Source organism: Heloderma suspectum, chromosome 1 (assembly GCF_057233095.1).
Source record: "Heloderma suspectum isolate Gila_16-S chromosome 1, 16-S_ref, whole genome shotgun sequence".
Lineage (NCBI taxonomy): Eukaryota > Metazoa > Chordata > Lepidosauria > Squamata > Helodermatidae > Heloderma > Heloderma suspectum.
This window is the reverse complement of record NC_139458.1, coordinates 136,062,448-136,085,380: the sequence shown is the minus strand read 5'-3', so window position 1 is coordinate 136,085,380 and position 22,933 is coordinate 136,062,448. Positions and strand designations below refer to the sequence as shown.

The following is a 22,933-nucleotide window of genomic DNA, read 5'->3' as shown; positions in this document are numbered from 1 at the left end:
GCTGAGCTTGGGTATAAGGTCCATTGGAGTTGTAAAAACAGTTAGCACTGTTAGCCTCAGAAATGCAACACCTGTAAATGGTGCAGAGCAGAGTGATGAGGCCATTGTCCTCTCGATCAAATTGTATGAATTAGCAATATCAGTTGTCAGTTAATGATTGTCCTTTATTTGTCTGATTGCTATCTAACTTAAACTAAACGGCATTTGCCAGAGAGCAAAGTCTCAATCTTCTAAAGGTCTGGGGCTTTGAACTCAGCTGTGAGTTAGAATTTGTGGAGAACCTTGGATCTAGAGTGAGCTCACAGGATCCGCAAAAACGACGTTTTAAGCGGGCGTAGTGGAACAGGCCAAGAGGGGTGAGTTTGGGGCTTCTTGCTTGAGGCGGCTTGGTGTTTTTGGAACAGTTTGGGTACGGACTGTGTCTGGTTTATTAGTTGGTGGTTCTGAGGACGTGTGTCAAGGGGTGGCTTGTTTGGGCACCTGCCAAGGGCCCACAACCCAGCAGGGGCCCACTGGCAAGAGCCCCCTGGAGTTGCTCCTCCTCTTCGCCACTGCAATCTACTTGTCCGCTGGCCTCTCACTCTGGCCCAGACAACAGTGGTGATGAGGAGGAGCAGGAGACGCCACTACCTGCTTGTTCGCTGGCTCTCCGCCCATCACGCAAGCAAGTGGCAGCAGCGATGAGAAAGTGGATGAGGAGCAATAGCAGCTGGCGACAATGGCGGTGAGAAGGTGGACTCACTGAGGGAGGGGCCCATTGAGGGTGTCTTGCCCAAGGGCCCTCCGAAACCTGGAGCCAGCACTGGTTGTTCTTTTCCTAGCTACTGCCATTTCTTGTGTGAGGGGCTCCTTCAGCTTGAGGAGAGTCACTTGGCCAGCTGGGGTCAAGGCTGGCAGCTACACAGCTCTGTAAGAAGCCTGCCAGTGCCAGGAAGCTCACAATCTGGAGCCAGTGAATGGGATCAACCAAGAGGGGATTTTCTGTGGGAGCCCAGGTGGTAGGACAGGCTCACAAGGGAGCCCAGCTCTACAAGCACAAGGAGGAGCCCAGCTGACAGAGTGTCTCAGCCCCAGTGACAAAGCATCCAGGTAATAAGAAGTTAAGCGGGTGAGTTTAATGGCAGGGTGAGGAAGCCAGGGCAGCTGATCCTTCCCCTGTTCTAATGCTAAGATTGTTTCCCAAATGCAATAAAGAAAAATAGCTGTGAAGGTAGAAAGCCAGCAGGGGCGTGTGGGCTATCCAGTGTATTGCACAGATGTCACATGTATGACTGCTTGTCTGCTGGACAGAAGGACCCTTGGGCAAGACACTCTCAATAGGCCCCCTCCTTTAGGGAGTCTGTCTTCTCGCTGCCATTGTCACCAGCTGCTATTGCACCTCTCATTCTCTTTCCCATCATTGCTACCACTTCCTTGCTTGATGAGCAGGAAGTGGCATCTTCTCCTCCCCCTTCTCACCACCACCGTTGCCTGGACCAGAGAGAGAGGCAGATGAACAAGCGACTTAAAATGGTGAAGAGGAGGAGCAACTCCAGGAGGCTCTTGTCAGCGGGCCCCTGCTGGAGTGTGGGCACTTGGCAGGCACCTGACCATGACTGTGTTTGACACCAGCCCTGGGGTTGGTGAAAAACCACAGTAATAGAAGCTTGGCTAGAATGTATAGCCCAAAGTCAGGAAAGATACCAGCAAAAAGTCTGCAGCATGATCAATGACCAGTGTCAATGAAACTATTAGAGAAAAGAAGGCTTATTTCAGAGAATGAAAGTGTTGTTCAAATGAGGGAAACAAAAAGAAACACAAACTTGCACAAAAGGAACAGTCTATATATGATATATATATATGATCTATATGGGGGTTGGACTCAATGGCCTTGTAGGCCCCTTCCAACCTTACTATTCTATGATATGATTCTATGATCCAAACTAGCTGCAATGGTGGCAGTTCTGCATGCTTAAACTGCCCAAACAACATAGGAAGAATCATAGAACAGTATGAGCCAGTGTGGTATAGTGGCTAGAGTGTTGGACTGGGAGTCAGGAGATCAGGGTTCTAGTCCCCGCTTGGCCATGGAAGCTCACTGGGTGACTTTGGGCCAGTCACAGACTCTCAGCCCAACCCACCTCACAGGGTTGTTGTTGTGTGGATAAAATGGAGGAGGAGGAGGGCTATGTGCACTGTCTTGGGTTCCTTAAGGAGGAAAAAGGCGGGATATAAATGTAATAAATAAATAATAATACATAAATAATAATAGTAGGGTTGGAAGGGGCCTACAAGGCCATCGAGTCCTACCCCCTGCTCAATGCAGGAATCCAGGTCAGAGCATCCCCGACAGATGGCTGTCCAGCCTCATCCTGAATGCCTCCAGTGTGGGAGAGCCCACCACCTCCCACACTGAAGAAAAGACGGGGCTTAATTTTAAAAAACAAAAAGGGGTGAGCAGTTGAAGAGGGCAGAACAGTCCCTGCCCTCAGTTTACCTCAGGGTGCTCTAGAGCGCCCTGCCAGCCACTGTCTTACTGCAGCAAATGCCACAATGGAAGAGTAGCTGCCAAGGCTCTCCAGAGCACCCACTGAAGGAGGCAGGGAGGCAGCAATGGGTCTTCCTGGCATGGGCAGAAGGAGACGAGCACCATTTGCCACTCTCCCCACTCCGTTTCCTGATGTGGGCACATAAGCTGCATGATGATAGGGCCAGTCCTGTTTGTGCACCGCCACAAGGTGAGCTACCACCTCTCCCATCTCTGAGGACAGCCACCATTCAGCTAATATCCAAAACAGAGGTCCTTTATTTACAACAGGGCTGGGCAACCTGTGGCCCTCCATGTGTTGTTGGACTGCAACTCCCATCAGCCCTTGCCAGCACAGCCAATGGTGAGAAATTATGGGAGCTGTAGATCAACAACATCCGGAGGGCCACCCCTGTTTTACACGATATGGTGTGGGGAGACCCAGCTCTTGCTTATGCCCTTAATCTCTGCTTCTTCAGTAATATCAGGTAGGAGGAGATGATATTTCATCTACTCAGAGCCAGTTGCTGGGCTCATCTTTCTGCTGCTCTGGACTGCAATTACAGCAAAGTGAGAGACCTTGGGGAAGTGGTTTCAAAGGCCCAATCATGCAACACGGCTGCAGTGCCTCCTCCTCAACCCTTAAATTTGCATCATTTTGCGTCTTCAAGCACACCCAGGAAAAGAAGCAAATCTGTGCAGGACAACAGAGTAGAGCAGCCTTCCCCAACCTGGTGCCCCCCAAATGTTTTATACTACAATTCCTTCACCATTGGCAATGCTGGTTGGGGCTTATGGGAGTTGTAGTCCAAAATGTCTGGAGGGCATCAGGTTATCCATGGCTACTGTACAGCGGTTTTGGTCTCTCCTTGGGGGTGTCGCTATGGGACTATCATGGTGTGCCCATACTTAAAAATTTACCACTAGACCTCTGGCGCCCAAAGGAAGCAGATAGGTGAACAGAGGTGACTGCTCTTTGTTACTAACTTGATAGTATCTATTGTATGCAGTTGACAGTATTCATTCCATGTAATACAGAAATGTGCTTTTATCTAAACATTAACACGGTTGTGATTTATTATTATCACCACCATCATCATCTCTATACTGCCCAATAGCCAAAGCTCTGGGCAGTTTACAAAAGATTAAAACCTTAGAAATACAATATAGAATATAACATAAAAACAATTTACAAAACAATTTACAAGACACAACGATAAAATCATTGGGCCAGTTAAAACCTTATAATATGCTGACAAATGCCTGGAGGTGGAGGAAAGTCTTAACCTAACATGGAACCAATTGCTGATGGCGTCAGGCAGACCTCAGTAGGGCGTGTTCCACAATCGGAGGGCCAACACTGAGAAAGCCTCTCCCTTGTTGCCATCCCCTGAAACTTCCTTGGAGGGGGCATTTGGAGGAAGCCCTCAGATGACCATTTTAGTGTACAGGTAGGTTCATACTGGTGTTATAGAAATTTCAGTTGTAATATGTCTGTTATCCCATAATTTTATAGGATAGCCTATGTCTATTCTACCTCTGTGTGAAATTGTCATGCCAAACTAAGACATAGTGCCTTATCAGAGACTCAGGAATGCCAAGAACATATTTACGTTAGAGTACAAGACTACCTCTCTGCGCATGCCTAGATATGTGAAAGGCACTGCCTGCTTTCTGTTTCCTTCTCAGCTAGACAAAGAGATTAGTACAGCGCAAGCATAAGACAGCCCCCAAAGGTCTTGCCTATATACACTTTTGGATCACATTACTTGATAGTGACCTTTGTTGGAGCGTTAGCCCCAAGGGTTGCCTTATTCTGCAGAATAAAATCGTGTTCGACTAGATCTCTGCCTCCTCTCGTTCTTGGTAAACAAATTGGAAAGTCTACCAGGGAAAGAACACAATTTTTGTAACAATTTCTGGTGACTTTGTCGGGACTCCCTGTGTGACCTGGGAGCTGGGCAAAGCTGGATCAACCCAAGCGGAGGGCGCCCTGGACCTTGTTTGGTTCACCGTGAGGTTTGAGGCGGCTGTTGCCTGGTAACCCAGCTAGCAAAGGACTCCTGAAGAGACGAGGCGAGTGGCGGTCTTTGGAGAACAGGACAAAACGCTGTCTGACTCTGGGGTCGTTTGGAGGCTGAGCTACGAGGTAAGTCGGATAGCACTGTTTGGGCTGTCTGGGGAGTGTAAATCTCCCAATGTCCAATTGGGCCTTGCTCAAGCAGCAGCAATTAGATAAAGAAGAAAAAATATAGGGGCGACAGGATGGGATCAAAACTTTCCATAGGAGAACATAGCCAAGACCCACTGGGATGCATGTTTAAGAATTGTAAGTTGTTTAAGTTAGATTATGGTGTTAAGTTGACAAAAGAAGAGCTCATAAAGTTTTGTAATGGGGAGTGGGTGACATTTGGTGTTGGCTGGCCAACTGGGGGAAGCTGGGGAAAAAAATGTTGTGTCCAAGGTATATAATACAGTGATTGTTGATAACCATGGGGATCAGCTCCCTTATATTGATGCTTGGCAAATGTAGATATTGAAAAATCCCGACTGGATAAGAAAATGTAAAGTTCAATATTGTAAAGCCATGATGATACGCTCCGAGGTGAAATCCAAGGTTCCTGTTCTCCCCAGTTCAGGTCATACGGAAGGAGACCCTGCCCAAGGTGTGCTGAATTTTCACCATCCTATTCGGCCTGTTAGGTTGGGAGGGGAGGTTGCTGGGGGAGGGAGCCCCCCCACACACATGGAGAACCCATCTGTTACATCTCTGCGTCTTGCTCCCTCTGTGCTGAAAAATCCTCCACCATATTCGGGTTTGTTAGAGGAAGCAAGAACAGCTGAAAAGGTTGTAAATCCTGAGGAAAGAAATTTATTTGAAGCCTTAAAGACTGGCAGACTCAGGAAGTAGAGAGGATATTTTGGATGTCGTGGAAAAAGTTGCGGATGTATATTCGCCCCCTCATTTGAGATCTACAGCCAGAAAGGGCTCATATGAGTGCAAAATGACAAAAGTGGGAAGACAGCTCCCCCTGCGGGAAGTAGTTGGCCCTAACGGACAGGCTCCTGTTTATGTGCCATTCACTACATCTGACCTGTAAATGGAGAAATCAGAACCCCTCCTTAAGGGAGGATCCTCAGAAAATGTACAGGCTGTTTGAATCTATTTTCAAAAGTCATAATCCTACCTGGGGAGATGTGCAAACCATGTTAAATGAACTTTTAACTCCAGATGAAAAGCGGATGGTAGAAACACAAGCCTTAAGGCAAGCCCAGACTGAGAATGGAGCTGGTGGACCGCTCCCAGCCCAGGCATTGCCAGATCGGGAGCTGGGTTGGCAGGCTGGGTCAGAGGAGCTGATCCGCTACAGGCGGCTCATTTTACATGGAATTCAAACTGCAGTCCCCAAGACTACAAATTTAAGCATATTATATGAAGTCCGGCAGGGACTGACTGAAGACCCTAGTGCATACCTTCAGAGGTTGTTTGATGCATTTGTCAAGGGCTCCTCGGAGGGCTCTCTCAGTCTAATCCAGTAGCCAAGTCCAGACACAGACAAAGGGATTCTTTTCAAAGCTTTATTCTTCTTTTACAACTTAACAACTCTACAGGTAGCAACTAGATCTGAGCAGCAGCATCCCTATGCCCTAAGTTGGAACAGTTGGTCCCCGTTTGAAAGGCAATTACTGGCAGACCCCTAAATATAAGGACTAGGGAGAATCCCTCCCCTTTTCCCTTGGATCCTCTGGGCGCAACCGTTCTTTGAGCGCCAACCGGGCACTACACCTCCTTTCCATGCCCTCCATTTGGTGCCGCTTTCTGCGTCTGCGCCTGCGCCGCGCATCCACCAAGTCTGCTATCTGTGCTGGGTCACTCCCTGGACTGCTTTCTAATCTAGGAATGTTGGTGGGAGGAATCTCTGTCAGCTGCGGGCCCTGGGAAAAAGGGGCGTGCTCCTCTCCCAGGAGTGACTGCTCTTCCTCCGAATCAGAACTACTCTGGGATTCTATGGGCTCAGTGTCCACCCTGACAGCATTCCATCAGTATAGTGATATTAACCCTGACACTCAAGAGAATTTAAGGATGGTTAATATGATGTTTATTGCTCAAGCGGCAACAGACATTAAAAGAAAGTTGCAGAAGGCTGATGGGGCAGCGGCGATGCCTCTGCCTCAGTTGATGGAGATTGCTTATAAGGTGTTTGTGAATCATGAGAAAGTAGAGAAGAAGGAAGCAGATAAGAAGGTCAGACAGAATGCAGCTTCGATTGCAATGGCGGTCACAGGGCAAGTCCCTGATTGGGCAGATAAAGGTTTGAAGGATTTTGGGACTTGGAGAAAGTCGCGTTTGGGGAGAGATGAATGTGCTTACTGTAAAAAGAGGGGGCATTGGCGAAAAGACTGCCCAAAGCGAAAGGGGGAGAAGAGGGGGGCTAAGGTGGCCATGGAAGGAGAAGGATCAGATTGATGGGGACCAGGGTCCGAGACCCCCACCCTGAAGAGCTGTCTGGCTCTGAAGGACCTTCTGGTTACAATAAGGGTGGAGGGAAGAGAAATAATCGGACCTATTGACACAGGAGCAACTTATTCCATGCTGCCAAAAGCACCAAAGCCACAAATTAATAAAGATAGAACTGTAATAATTGAAGGGATCGAAGGCCAACCCACTAAGGTCCCTTATACCTTTCCCCTTCTCACAAAGGTTGGAAGTTGTCATTTGGAGCATAAATTTGTTGTGTCTGAAAGGTGCCCAGTTGCACTTCTTGGTCTGGACTTGTTGACAAAGTTACAAGCAGAAATTTTCTGTCGAGATGACAAGATGGTTGTTAGGTTGCCAAAGCAGCAAGGATCTAACTATCAGGTGTGTTTGCAAGCTTATGTGGATGAGAACATGCGACGTACAGCAGATCCCTACCGGGGAGCCGATGTGGCAAAAAGGGCCCCTGAAGATGTATGGGCAGGGAAGGCACCTGCAAGGGCAAAGTTTGTTAAGCCTGTGCAGATCAACCTTAAGCCTGGAGCTCAACCAGTAAAGATTAGACAATACCCCTTGTCACTAGAAGCCAGAAAGGGACTGAAACCTTTGATTGAAAAGTTTAAACGATATGGCTGGTTGAAAGAAGGAACTTCACCCTTTAATACCCCTATAAGAAACCCCCCAAACCTGGAAAGGGGATTGAGTTCCGCTTAGTCCAAGACTTAAGGGTCGTCAACAATATTATTAGTGCGGATCATCCTGTGGTTCCAAACCCACACACCATTATAGCCCAAATTCCCAAAGAGGCCAGGTGGTTTTCAGTATTGGACTTAAAGGATGCGTTCTTTTCAATCCCTTTACATGAGGACAGTCTGAAAATATTTGCATTTGAATGGGAAGATCCCAATACCCATATTAAGGTTCAGCTCTTATGGGCCGTCCTTCCGCAGGGACTGACCACGAATCCAACAATCTTCACGGGTGCATTGCAAAATGACCTGAGGCAATGGAAAGAGGATCGGCCGTGGGTGTCCTTGCTTCAATATTCAATATTCTTCTGGCCACCCAGACAAAGGACTCATGTGCTGAAGCTACTATCTCCCTCCTGCAAGAATTGAACTTGAAAGGCTATAAAGTGTCAAGAGAAAAGGCTCAGATTTGCCAGACCCATGTCACCTTCTTGGGCTTCCAGATTCGGAAGGGAACCAGAGACCTGAGCACTGCTCGGTTGGACTTCATACAGAAGACACCGAGGCCTAAAGTCCCTCGAGAGTTGCAAGCCTTCCTTGGGCTCACCAGGTTTTGTAGAATGTGGATACCTGATTATGGAGGGAAGGCGAAGCCCCTGTATGAAGCTTTGACAAAGGAAAATATCATCCACTGGAAATGGTCAAATGAAATGGAAAAGGCTTTTCTTGAGCTGAAGCCAGCCTTGGTGTCACCACCCACTCTGAACTTACCAGATCCCAACAAACCGTACCGGCTTTATGTACATGAAAATAAAGGAGTGGCATCAGGGGTTTTAACCCAAAGGACAGGTCCTTCCTGGAGACCTGTAGGATCCTACTCCAAGACTCTGGACCCAACCGCAAAGGGATGGCCTGCTTGCTTGAGGGCTGTGGCAGCAACTGCGCTTTTAGTGGAAGAAACCGAGAAAATTGTGATGGGAGCAGATATGGAGGTGCATACTCCTCATGGTGTGCCTCAGATCCTGGGAAGCAATAGAGATAAGTTTTTGAATCCGTCACACCAGTCACGCTATGAGATCTCCCTGCTTTCAAGCCCAGACCTCACATATAAGAAGAGCAATCTTTTGAATCCTGCCACCTTGCTCCCTAAGCCAGATCTAAATTGTCATGACTGTTTAGAGATTTTGAGTCATGTGACTCTGATCAGGCCTGACCTCACTGATTCCTTGTTACCAAAGCCAGACCTTGAGGTGTTCGTAGATGGCTCCAGCCGTGTGATAGATGGAAAAAGATACACAGGATGCGCAGTAGTTACTCTCGAGAAGGCCTTATGGAAAGAGCGTCTTCCCAGCCATTGGTCAGCACAACCAGCAGAACTAACAGCTTTGACTCGAGCCCTAGAAATAGGCGAAGGAAAATAAACAAATATCTTTACAGATTCGTGATATGCTTTCAGCACGGTACATGCAAATGGAGTGCTGTGGAAAGAAAGGGGTTTCATTACTGCTTCAGGACAGGGTTGCAAACGGATCCCAGATCATGGAACTTTTAGATGCCCTGATGAAGCCAAAAAAGGTAGCTGTGATGCACGTGAAGGCGCATGGAACGAGTGCCAATCCTGAAGCAAGAGGCGGCAATGCTTTGGCAGATAAGGCTGCAAAGGAAGCCACATGGATGGGAGATGAGGAGGTGCATTATGAAGGAGCCCTAATCCCATATTTGAGTACAGACTTGGTTCAAATCTACTCTCCAGCTGAGAATGAGAGAGCTCTTGAATACAAGGCAAAGCAAACTGAAGATGGATGGTGGATAGTCAGTCCCAGGAGGCAAAGTGTTCATACCCAAGCCTCTTTTGAGCTTTATAGTGAGAGACTTGCACCAGGCTACACATTTAGGAGGAACTGCAATGGGGGTTCCTTGTGAGACACATTGTGGCCCTAAGATTGTATGAGACCCAGAGAGCGGTGGCTAATTGCCCTTTGTGCCTCAAAAATAACCCAAAGACGTCCAAACCCCCAACTCAAATGGGAGGTCGCCCATGGGCTTACTATCCTTTCCAGAGACTTCAAATCGATACTTCAGAGTTGCCCCAGACTCATGGATATCGATATTTATTAGTAATAGTAGACCAATTGACTGGGTGGGTTGAGGCTTACCCTACTCGCACAGCCACTGCACAAATAGTAGCCAAGATCCTGTTAAAAGAAGTAGTCCCTAAATTCTTTTTACCTGAGGAGATTGAATCGGATCAGGGACCCCATTTTGTTGGACAGGTGATGCGAGCAGTGGCTCAGGCACTACAAATCAACTGGAAACTACACTCCCCTTGGAGGCCTCAATCTTCAGGTCAAGTTGAGAGGATGAATCGCACCCTAAAGTCAATGCTTACTAAAATTTGCTCAGAGACTAAGTTGAAATGGCCACAGGCCTTGCCAATCGCCTTAACTCGAATACGGTGCACCCCCCGGGGAAGTATTAAATTGACACCCTTTGAAATGTTATATGGGTGCCCACCTCGGCTATTACCTATGGCTGGTAGTTTAAATGTAAACATAGAAGTAGGGGCTTTAGAGATCCAAGAATATGTTACTGCTTTGCAGTCTGTTTTGTCTTGTCTTCACAGGTTCACAGCACTATACCAATCCTTGCCTTTGGATGCTCCAGTGCATAATTTCAATCCTGGTGATTGGGTGCTGATCTGTTCCTGGAAAGATGAACCACTTCCTGAGAAGTGGAAGGGTCCGTTTCAGGTTCTACTCACCACTCACACAGCTGTAAAGGTCGCTGGAGGAAAGAAGTGGATCCATCACACCCGCATAAAGGCATCACCTGCACCAGAGAGGGTCACATCGGAAGCTGACCCACCTGAAGGCCACCGTTGGAGTAGCAAACCACTAGAGGGACTAAAGTATTTGTTCAGGAGAGAGCAATCTCCTGATGCTTAAACATGCATATTACTCTTTCCTTCTTAAGTCTAGTTGTTTTAACACTTCCCACTCAGGTAAAAGGAAACTGGTTTAAGAGACATGCTGAGCATATGTTTAGGCAAAATGGGGAGGATTCTATTCTTTACTATGAACACCCATCAACTGTCAGAGACTGCACTTTGTTGCCTGCCTTGATCAGAGAACCGCAGGTAATAGTTGGAGCTCTACAGAAAAAGAGCACTCTCTTTTCAAGAGTCCCTGATGAATTGAGCAAGACTGAGTTTTGAACATTCAAATTCCAGACTTACACCAGGGGAATGTGTTTTTGTTGTCAACATTCTGGTGTCTGGAATAATAAAGCCCTTAATTATAACAAGGCTAAACCTCTTTTAGATGGGTTGGGAAATTATTCACAGTGCACCGATCAGTTTTGGCTTTGGGAAAGTTTTAATTCCTCCTATTCTTCTTCCATTAATCTCGGTGACACTGATTTTGGCAGTCTTTACCCCGAGTACCCTATGTTCTCTCCCAATTATGCTGGGCTAGGTAGCATATGCTCAGGTTGGCAGATGAAAGATCCCAATCTGTGGTTTTTCTTCGATGGATGGGCTACCAATTACCACCCTGGAAATTACCAATGTGTAGGGGTTGGGTATCTCACCATCCCAGTACAAGTGGTAAAACCTCAATCTGGAAGAACAAAGAGAGAGATTGGAGGGATGGGGCAACTTGTAGGACAGATGGGTAAGAACTGTGATGACACTGTAATTATTGGAAAACAATTGTCAGATTCAGAACCAAACAGGGTAGGGGGCGGGCTAGTTACAGGATTGCTTATCCTGGGTTCATACCCAGGAATTATTGCACAAGAAAATAGAAAAGGCATCCTAGGCCTCACTTGCCGTTTAGAGAAGACCATCAATGCCGCAGCCATAATGGTAAGGGCCATGCAATCTGAAATTAAAGATCTCAGCCAGCTAGTGGCCCAATATCGGTTTGTTTTAGATTATCTCTTAGCACGCCAAGATGGCTTCTGCACCCTAGTGAAGCAAGGGTGTAAAGTTCCATGATTTAAACAAAACCATAGAAGATGAAATCGCCAAACTACAAGATATGATTGGACAGAATTATTCAGGAGCACGTGATCCTTAATTATGGTTGACTTCCTGGCTCCCTGATTTTGCATGGTTGAAACAACTTGTAATTGGCGCAGTTCTGTTTGTTATGATACTATTGATGATGATTTGCGCCTTTAAGTGTGTAGTCCACTGCTGGCCCAAGAAGAGGTATGGGATTTAAGAAAAGCCTTTTGAGGGGGGAGTGTTATAGAAATTTCAGTTGTAATATGTCTGTTATCCCATAATTTTATAAGATAGCCTATGTCTATTCTACCTCTGTGTGAAATTGTCATGCCAAACTAAGACATAGTGCTTTATCAGAGACTCAGGAATGCCAAGAACGTATTTACGTTAGAGTACAAGCCTACCTCTCTGCGCATGCCTAGATATGTGAAAGGCGCTGCCTGCTTTCTGTTTCCTTATCAGCTAGACAAAGAGATTAGTACAGCGCAAGCGTAAGACAGCCCCCAAAGGTCTTGCCTATATACACTTTTGGATCACATTACTTGATAGTGACCTTTGTTGGAGCATTAGCCCCAAGGGTTGCCTTATTCTGCAGAATAAAATAGTGTTAGACCAGATCTCTGCCTCCTCTCGTTCTTGGTAAACAAATTGGAAAGTCTACCAGGGAAAGAACACAATTTTTGTAACACTAGGAGAGGCGCCCTATCAGGTATTTTGGTCCTGAGCCGTGTAAGGCTTTATAGGACAAAACCACCACCTTGAATTGGGCTCGGAAAACATACAGGAAGCCAGTGGAAGTGGGCCAGAACTGGTGTTACATGTTCAGACATCTGGTTCCTACATTTTGCACCATCTGCAGCTTCCAAACTGTCTTCAAAGGGAGCCATGCCAAGAGCACACTGCTGTAATCTGACTGTATATTTTAGTATAATACAGGCACTGTATTATTCACGTAATTTATTACGTAAATTATTCATGTAATCTTTGGCCTTTGCATCGGCAATGTTGAAAGTCGTAGAAAGACCCTCAGCGTGTGTATTATGCTCCTTGTTACTGTCAGCCCTGAAACCTGCCACAAGCTACAGCTCTCTTGTGCTCCGGTTCACGACTGGCAATACCATATGCAGGAGGCTTTAGCCACAGAGTTAAGGGCCCAAATTACTGTCTGGGAGATAAGGAGGCCAAGTGCCTCCCCAGCTAGTACTCATGGATCCCAAGGTGGGTTTCATGATGAACAACACTAACTCCCTTTCCCCAGGTCTTGTCAAGGGCTGGCTACCATGGCTCATCTCACCGCCACTCCTAAAAGCGCGCTAGCCGACTCGCCTGTGTCGATTCATGCCTCCGGCCTGGCTCCCTCCCAGCACGTGACCCTGCAGGCATTGCTGGCCGATGAAACTGGAGTGAAGTTTGAAGCCATAGCCATCTACCAGGCAAACAATGCAGGGGAAGTGGACGTGGAGCAGGCCTCTGCTCTGGGAGGCAACTACACAGGCGTGTGGCCCATGGGCCTCTTCTGCACTCTGAAGCCGGAGAAGATGTTCCACAGGCTGATAAAACGCGATGTGATAAACAGCCCCTTCCATGTCCAGATCAACCTCTTTGACTCTATTAACGTGTACCCATCACCTCTGGTGGCACCGCTGGCCACTTGTACAGTGGAGAGATGGTATGCGGCCCCTGGAACGGAACGCTTCCCGATCAAGACGGGCCGTGTTCGGGGGACCCTTTTCTTGCCTCCAGGTAAGATAACTCAGTTCTGTTTCTCGTCCGTCCTACTCCCTGCCCCAGTCTCTTGTTGTTCCGGACTGAGGTGGGGGGGGCGGGATAATTTTCTGTACTGGTGGACACCTTCTTTACAAGGGGATTCTTTCAAGGAAAAATTACTGGGGGACTGTCTCCAGTCAGGATCAACCTCGTGACACACCTTAGTCTGTCCAGGTTCCTAGAGAATTTCTCAGCCCTATTGCCCAGGACCCCTCCCTTCAGCCCAGCCCTAGGAAAAAAGAAAAAGAAAAAGAAAAGCATTTTGGATTTTCTTGCCCAAATCTCACAAACGCAGGACTCAACAAAAACATTGTGAAAATGCCAAAAACACCAATGGCAGTTTTGTGATCATGCAGTCCATCACAACGGAAAGAGTTAGTGAGAATTCCCTTTTAAAACACTACAACCAAATACAAAGAGATGGAGAAGGGGGGAATACAAGGAGGCAGCGCGCTCTCTCTCTCTCTCACACGCACTCTCTCTCTCTCTCTCTCGCACACACTCTCTCTCTCACACACACGCTCTCTCTCTCGCACACACGCTCTCTCTCTCTCGCACTCACACACACACACACACACACTTCCAAATATAATCAAAAAGTCAACCTAACTTACCTACACATATTACCTAATTGAGTAGAATCCTAGGTTCCAGTGCATATGCAGCATGCATTGCAGAGAGGATGATATGAGAGAGTATATCTTGGCCTCTGATTAGATGGTATATAGAAGGCTGTAGAACAAACAAAGGTAACAATAGAGTACTCTTTCCACCAGTCTTTTCCTCTTCACTACATCTTCCTTCTCCTCACAGGCCTGCATGCCCGTTTCCTAATCCCACATATGTCACTGATCTTGGATGACTGCAGTCAGTAATCAGTTATGCCTATTGCATTTCTCCCCCGCTCACCCCAGTCCCTGCAGTAGCTATGGCAGCAACCTCTGGAATTCAATTCAACAGGTTACTATAGAGAGCTTCTCCACATGGGGCTTTTATCCTGCTATTGAGATTGTTTACTCATGGAAGTTTGTGGGTCCTTTACATGATATCGTCAACTTCCAGGGCATCTCCCGTGCTAAATGACCTTTGTCCCATTTTTTTTTTAAAAGATCAGAGATAATGAGCTATCACACTATAACATGTTGGGTTCCCTCCTGAAAAGAGGAAATACCTCAATAAGAGCTAGACCACAGTACCATCTAGTGGCTGTATAATGAAACATATAGAACACACAGATTAGGGGGGAAAGTGGGGGTGGGGAAACCATGTGTAAAGGGAGCCCATTGTGATCCTGCATTTAAAATGGAAGCAGAAAACCCCAGTAAAGTTGCAATATTTTAGCCTGGTGTAGAAATGCTCCAAGTCCGATCTTGCCAGACAGAGGCAGTACTCAATGTGAATCTGATTCACACAACCCATTGGAAGTATCGGGCTTTAGTCTATAGCAGTGGTGAGGAACTCCCATCAGCCCCAGCCAGCCAATGATGAGGGATGATAGAAGTTGCTGTCCAACAACATCTAAGGGCCACACATTCCCCATTCCAGGCCTACAGGCTACATCATACTGAATCAGGTACATACCCAGAACTCATAATTGCAGCCGGCTGCCTAGAAGAACTTGCAATCTCTTTAAAGCCATTATTACAGCCAGTTCATATAACCCAGCCTTCTTCAATCTGGTGCTCTCCAGATTTTTGGGGCTACAACTGCCAGCATTCCTGACCATTGGCCATGCTGGCTGGGGCTGATGAGAGTTGAAGTCAAAACATCTGGAGGGCAACAGGTTGAGGAAGGCTGATGAAACCAAATTAGACAGTTTAGGCTTGTATTCATCCACATATATTCACATGAGAAATATTCTTTTTCTTGTATCAGGGACTATAACTCTCATCAGTCCAAGCCAACATGGCCAATAGTCAGGGATGATGAGTTGTAATCCAAAACACCTGGAGGGTACCTGGTTGAGGAAGGCTGCCTTTTAGCTCTGGATACATATAGGTCTGGTTAGATTTAGTAAAGTTCAAGCTCCTGAAGATATCCATCTGATTTTAGCTAGATTTAGATGCCTGATCTCATGTCTCTCCCCATCAGTTGTGATTTTTCTCTCGTGTGGACATGAATGTGGATGAATTCAAGTCTAAGCTATCTCACTGGACTCTGGAGCAACTAGATTACTGTTCTCTACACATCTTACCTACCAAAGAGGACCACAAAGTTGAAATGCATTTGGTGACTAAATTGCCATTTATTATGTCTATACCTCACAATGACTTCCTAGAGTGTCTGTTTACAATACATTTAGGAAATCAATGACTTGCTGATTTTATTTACTTGTAACCTTATGAACATCTCAGCATTGTTCAGTTTTAGCGTGTGTGTGTGTGTGTGTGTGTGTGTGTGAGAGAGAGAGAGAGAGAGAGAGAGAGAGTGAGGAGGGGAGAAAGAGAGAGAGAGATCACAGACAGCTTCGGCTATTGGGCGGTACAGAAATGGAATGAATGAATGAATAAATAAATAAATAAATAAATTTTTTAAAAAAATTTGCCCTGACCTTCATTTCCCACCCCCTTTTTGTCTTTGTTTGGTTAGGGATTATTTCTCTTTGCTCTTTACTCAATTTCTCTCACCCTCTCTGCAGGGCCTGGGCCATTTCCAGGGGTGATTGACATGTTCGGTGGGTCTGGAGGCCTCTTTGAATTCCGAGCTAGCCTACTGGCCAGTAGAGGCTTTGTCGTTCTGGCTCTGGCTCTCTTTGCCTACGATGACCTGCCAAAAAACCTGGTAGAAGTGGACCTGGAGTATTTTGAGGAAGCATGCAAACTGCTCTTAAAGCACCCTAAGGTATGTCGGGGGGGGGGGTTCTTCTGTATCATTATGAGGCACAAATCTTCCTATTCCTCAGCGCTGTGCTGCGATACATCAGGAGTTTATCCCTCACTCCATAGCCAGAATGATTCACTCAGAGGTTTTGTCTTGCTGCTGCGATGGCACCTACAACACGAGGGAGCAGGGAGAACAGAATCCAACTACTTAAGGGATAATTCATCACTAATTCCCCAGCCATACTGAACAGGAAGCAATAAAAGGAGCTACTCGTTAGACTTGCAGGGGATCTCTGTTGAATGGGACCTCCTTGTGACTAAACACTACAAAAGGAATTGGCTGGAGGCAACGGCATTGCTGGATATGATGGCACTATATTAAGTGCCATGTGGAACCACCGTTTTAATACTGAAAAGCAATGCTGCCACAGGAACACTAAGGGCTCTAGCATGGAAGCAACAAGGTGGAAAGGTTGACAGGTTGTCCAAAGTGGAATCATCCAAAATTCTATCAATTCCATCTGCCACTTGTTTCTAAATGTTTTTTTTTAAGGAATTCCACATAAAAGTCTTCCTTCTTACAAAGCTCTGTTTGCATCATAGTCCCTCCAGCCTTTGATGAAGAAACTACTTTAACTGTCTGTCTGTCTGTTTTTCCCCAGGTAAGAGGTCCAGGACTTGGAGCCATTGGGTTATCCAGAGGATCAGAAATTGCACTGGCCATGTGTACCTTCTTAGAGCCAGTAGTAGCTGTCGTGTGCATCAATGGTGCCACAAGAATGATAGGTGCTTCACTCCGTTTTCATGATGTCCATATCCCTGCTGCTCCCCACTTGGCAGAAAGGATTCTCTTCAATGACATGGGAGTGATGAACACTTTCCATACCATAGGAGATCCGGAGGATGAAAGATACCAAGCCTCTAACATCCCTCTAGAGAAGGCCCAGGGGCATGTGCTCTTTGTGGTGGGAGAAGCTGACCAAAGCATGAACAGCAAGTTGTTTGCCGAGACAGCCATAGCCAGAGCAAAGCAGTATGGGAAAAATAATTGTACTCTGCTGTCTTATCCAGGGGCTGGGCACCTAATACAAACCCCAGGATGCCCACTTTGCTACATCTCCCCAATCCGGAGTAAACCTACAGCATGGGGAGGTGAAGCGAAGCCCCATGCCAAAGCCCAGGAGCACGCCTGGAAGGAGATCCAGAAATTCCTTGAGCTTCATCTTGGCACAGCTGGAAGTAGCAATTTGTGATGTCAGAAGGAAGACAGGTTGCGTAGCTTCCTGTAGTCCTCTGAAGTTGATCAAAGAAATCAACCCCTAGACAGGAGAAAGTCTGAGTGAGAATATTCCAGTGATGTAGTCTACTGAATTTATACAGTGCACATCAGAAATACAACTTTGCAATAAGGATGAGAGATAGTTGTAGGGCTCCAGAGATTGCATTCAATATTCTCTCTTGTGTTTCTATAAAGTTGATTGGTGTCTCTGTTCTACAATTACCCATTTGTAAAATGAGGACAATAATTATATCTTTCTTCTACTCTATTGTATCTTCTTATATTCTAAACTGTCCAGTCCAAGAGGACTCTCAACCCCTGCTAGGCCAGCTAATACAACATAACATGAAAACTAAAATGGACAACCACTACAAAACACAAAGATGATTGGTGTTATCAGTGAGCTCTAGCTAGGGGGCAGTACAAAACTGTAATAATTACTACTACTACTACTCATGTGTTAAAATAACTAAGGTACACATTTGTGATCTTGCTATTAATTGCTTCTACTTTCCTTTCTGTTTGTTCTCCCTTCTCTAAGAGGATGAATATTTGTTGCCCTGCCAGATCAGCTGTAGCTTTTAAAATGCTTCCAGGATTTGTATATTAAATTAAATTAGAAAATCAGCATTTTCTGATTCAAACTATCAGACTATTTGCCTTTGGGGTGAATTGTTTTAATTAATTTATGCTGAATGGCTTTTTTATGACCAGGAGTTGAAAATCCCCAAATTACCAGCTGCTTACAACACATCCACTACACCAGCCTTTCCCAACCTGTTTTGACCCATAACTCCCAGCATTCCTGACCTATGATCATGCTGGCTGGGGATGATGGGAGCTGAAGACAAAGACATCCAGAGGGCAACAGGCAGGGGAAGGCTCCACCACACTAAATGGCTTGCTTCACAACCACTGGTTAGCTACTAGATTCCCTAAATCAGCCTTCTTCAACCTAGTGCCAGCCAGATTGTTTGGACTATGACTCCCATCATCTTCCAGCAAGCATCACCACCATACTAGCTGGTGAAGATGGGAGTTGTAGTTCAACAGAGCAAAGGCTCCACTACAGTATAACATGGCTAATCCTGAGCATATTCCTTTGGCATGTAGAAATGTACATGTTCAATTTTTTTTAAGCCCTGAAAATCACAGGGCATGCAGGTTTTCTTCCATGGAAAAAGTACATCCACGTCACACTTTTGCCACAAGTGAGCAACAAGATGGACATTTCTCCAACAGAAAAGAGCCACTATGAACCAGTGGTTAAAGAGTTGGTCTTGGATCTGGGAGGCCTGGATTCAATTCAAGTCTATTGACATGGATTCATTATATGGTTATAAGCCAGTCATTCTCTTTGAAGCTGTCTCTTTAGGATTCTTAGCTCTTTTGTTTCCACAGGCAGGGACTAGGAGTACAGAGCAGCCTGCCCAGCCACAAGAGCTGGCTTGTATTCAATTCTATATCCTACTTGGTCATGATAGTGTCATCCATCAGGGATGGATGAATCTGTCAATTTTAATTTTTCCCACATTGGCATTTTTTAAATCTCTGGTTCTTTTTGTCCTGTTTATGAAGAAATTTGTAAATATTGATAAGTTCTGATCAAAACATGAACCCAACAAATTCTCACCTTTCTTCACTGGCCAAATTCGCTGGAGCATGTTCTACCTGCCTGCCGTGTAGCTGTTAAAGACGAGCAGTACATAAGAAAAAAAGAGGTGGCAGCCCTAATTCAGCACCACAAACATGGGTTGAATACACAGGATTCAGCCCCATACTTTTAAGTACTAAGCACTCAAAATCCTGGGCCTGTATGGTCAAATTTGTCCACTTTGCTTCTCCCTCATAGGATTTTTTAAATCTCAAGTTCTTTCTCTCTTATCTATGACATTTGTGAATCCAATGAAATTCTCACCCATCCGTTCTTACAATAGTTTCGTAAAATGAGGACTAATTGATGTAATACCTGAGAAATCCTCTTTGAAGGATAATTTAGCTTTGACAAAGGAAAGACAAGAAGAGCGGTCCAAAAATAGGCTAGAGAAGTAATTCAGCTGCCTAAGCAACTGTCACCCAGTTGCCAAATATGTCTTTCATCCATTTGTTTCCTGACATGAATCCTGATTTCCTCTAAATACACTGCCTTTTATTATGCAACAATCCCAAGTCATCCATTTCACAGTTGAAAATAGGGACACTTGTATATTTAGCACCTGTATTTCACACCAGGAATCACTATCTTCTCCATTTGTTGTATATTGTATTCGTTTCCTCCTCAGTACCTGTTCTGCATTGGGTTCTAACGCAGGGTGTCTTCGTAAAGTAACCATCATAGCTTTCTTTAAGAAAAAACGTTTCATCTCACAGTCAGTCTGACCATCCTGCCGCCCAAACACATTCAGAAGCATTTACTATCTTGATAGGAGGTGATGATGCAGAGAAGGAAGGGAAGCTGTGCACTGGCATTTTGTGAACATGTGACTCCATCCACATGCCTGTGCATTACAGTCAAGCTGTCTCCCCCACCTTACATACATAACGTCTTGAGATCCAAGGAGAAGAGGCTGAAACCAGAGGAATACCAATGCAACTGTGTGCATGCTTCTAATCAGGGACGGGGTACCTTCAACCTGTGGACTGATTATGGCCCATGAGGGTTCCCCATCCAGCCTGCCAGCTTCTTCCACAATCATCTTCCACATCGTCTCAAAAGAAAAAGAAAAAAAGCTAATTTTATCAAGGGCAGTTATCAAAGAAGAGGAACTGGTCCTAGATACCAGAAAAGAGGAACTGACTCTTGTAAATAGGGGCAGGTGAAGTGGATATAGTCCAGCTGTTCCCGAATGTGCCTCCTTTTGTGCAGACACGTGTATACCGTTGTCCACATTCCCATGGACACACATTCTTTAAATCCAACAGGGATTTTTAGACATTTGTCCTACAGCATCTATGGCTAAGAAGAGACCTCTCCACCCAAGGACTGGGGGCAGTATCATTCTGTATGTCAGCGAGGGTGTCATATCAATCTAGAAATCTAAAAAGGGGCCTCAACAGAATCAGTGTGACAATACCAGGCCCCAAATGTAATTTAGTACTGGGGACATGCTATTGCCCCCCCCCACACACACTAAAAGGTTCAGAGTGATCTTGAGATGGAGAACAAAATTGGAGATGCATCCAAAGGAGAAAGGGTTGGAGAAATGAGTAACTTCAATTACCCAACAAAGCTGGAAAACTCTAGATACTCCAAATAACTGTGCACCAGAACAGTTGGCCATGGAGCTGTCCAGAGGGGAGGTGACCCAGGACCTAGTGCAAAATGTGAGTGTTGCTGAATGAACTGGAAACTGTGAGCATAGTGCTATCACATTTAATTTATATGTCAGTGGGAAATTGCCTTTTTTCTTAATAGAAAAGGACAAGTTGCTTACCTGCAACTGCAGTTCTTTGAGTGGTCATCTGTGCATTCACACATATGGGCCCTGTGCCTGTGCAGAGCCTCATTACAGGAAACTTCTTTAGCTGAGGAATGTTTTTGGTGGGAACCCTCCCCCACCATCCACTGTGCATATCCCAGTGCGTTCCCACCTCTCTCCTCAGTTCTTTGAGACCACCTGATGCAGTCTCGGATCCAAGAACACCTCAGTACCAATTGAAATCAAACTGGACACCGAAATGGGGGCAGTGGGTGGGTTGTGTGAATGCACAGGTGACCACTCGAAGAACTGCAGTTACAGGTAAGCAACCTGTCCTTCGTGGTCTCTGTGCATCACACATATGGGCAACTAACAAGCTCACTTACTGGACGTGGGTAGGTGTCTAGTGCAGAACCGATGATACTACAGCTCTCCCAAATGCACAGTCTGAACGAGATTGAACATCATGTTTATAATGCTTTACAAAGGCTGAGGGTCTTGACCATGTTGCATCTTTACACAAGTCCATCAGTGGTACACCCTTCCCAAAAGCAGTAGACGTGGATATTCCCCGCATCGAGTGTACTCGAATTCGAGAGGAAATTTCCAATCTGGTGAGCTGGTAAGCAAAGTGAATATTTTGTCCAATCCATGATGCTAAATGTTGTGATGACACTGGGAGGCCTCTTTTAGAATCACCATAGCAGATGAAAAGGCGTTGGGTTTTACAAAAGGACTCAGTTCTAGCTTTGTAAAAAGCCAGCACCCTGAGAACACCCAACACATGTAAATTCCATTCCAGTGTCGACATAGGGGATGAGAAAAAAGCTGGTAAAATTATAGGTTGATTGACATGGAATTCCGAAACTACCTTTGGAATAAATGCCACATCTTTCCAAGTACAACCTTGTCTTTATGGAAAATGGTATAGGGTTCATCAATATGTAACACAGTTAATTCACATGCCCTTCTTGCAGATGTGATTGCCACTAGGAAGGCAACTTTCCAAGACAGTAAATGTATATCCACTGTAGCCAATGACTCAAAAGGCTTTGACATTAGACTCTGGAGCACAGCTGACAGCTTCCATTGTGGAATTGGCTCCCAAGTAGGAGGCACTAAATTCTTTAGACCTCGGAAGAACTGTCAAGTGAGAAGATAGGTAAAAACAGAGAAGTTTGAATCAGACCTCTCCTGACCTCAATAGCTGCTGCATAGACCAGAATGAATATTTAAAACCCTGGTGTAGAAATCCAAAAATATCTGCCATTGAACTGGACGTTGGGTCAAATTGCTTGGAAACAGTATAAGCTGTAAACACTGACCATCTATTAGAGTAAGAGCTCCACATAGCAGGTTTTCTCACAATGTCCAGTACCACCTGCACTCTTTCTGGTATCAGCATTGGATTGTTCATTAGTGAATCCTCCACACCGTAAGCTTCAGGGTTGGCAGATCTGGGTCTTGGATTCAGTCTCGATCCCAAGAAAGAAGATCCAGTATCAATGGGAGCTGAAGAAAATCGCTCTTGGCCAGCTGGCGTAGAGTCGTGAACCACGGCTGTCTTGGCCACCATGGAGCAATCAGAATGTAGTCTGTGATGTCCTTCCTTATTTTTGCTATTACTTTTGACAGAAGAGGAAATGGCGGACAAGGGTTAAAAGGGTGGCATTCGACTGTAGAAGAAACGCACCCTCAAGACAAGAGTGACCCACTCCTGTTCTCAAGCAAAACTTCTCACATACCACATTTGACTGAATTGCAAACAAATCTACAGATGAGTGACCCCACCATCAAAAAAGCTGACACAGGATTGTCCATAACATTTCCCACTCATGAGACAATCAATAATTGTGACTGAAGGAGTCTGCTAGAATATTGTCCACTCCTACAATGTGTAGAGTCATCAGCCGAATGCCCCTTGGGATGATCCAATTCTAAATATCTACTGTCAGACCCACAAGG

The 22,933-nt window shown here is 45.7% G+C and overlaps 1 protein-coding gene across 8 annotated transcripts; it reads left to right on the top strand.

Annotated features, from left to right (window-relative positions):
- The first annotated feature begins 260 nt into the window (after nucleotides 1-260).
- LOC146357963 (acyl-coenzyme A amino acid N-acyltransferase 1-like) lies at nucleotides 261-18,203 on the top strand. 8 transcript variants are annotated; one of them, XM_084859362.1, is made up of 5 exons: nucleotides 261-356; nucleotides 10,296-10,580; nucleotides 12,940-13,424; nucleotides 16,087-16,289; nucleotides 16,933-18,203. In XM_084859362.1, exons 3-5 carry the CDS (start codon nucleotides 12,962-12,964, stop codon nucleotides 17,521-17,523), a joined length of 1,257 nt encoding a protein of 418 aa, XP_084715488.1. In that variant the 5' UTR covers nucleotides 261-356; nucleotides 10,296-10,580; nucleotides 12,940-12,961; the 3' UTR covers nucleotides 17,524-18,203. The 8 variants fall into 8 exon arrangements, with proteins under 8 accessions (XP_084715488.1, XP_084715516.1, XP_084715498.1 ...); XM_084859390.1 differs by having other exon boundaries at nucleotides 10,296-10,673; XM_084859372.1 differs by having other exon boundaries at nucleotides 10,296-10,808.
- Nucleotides 18,204-22,933: the final 4,730 nt, after the last annotated feature.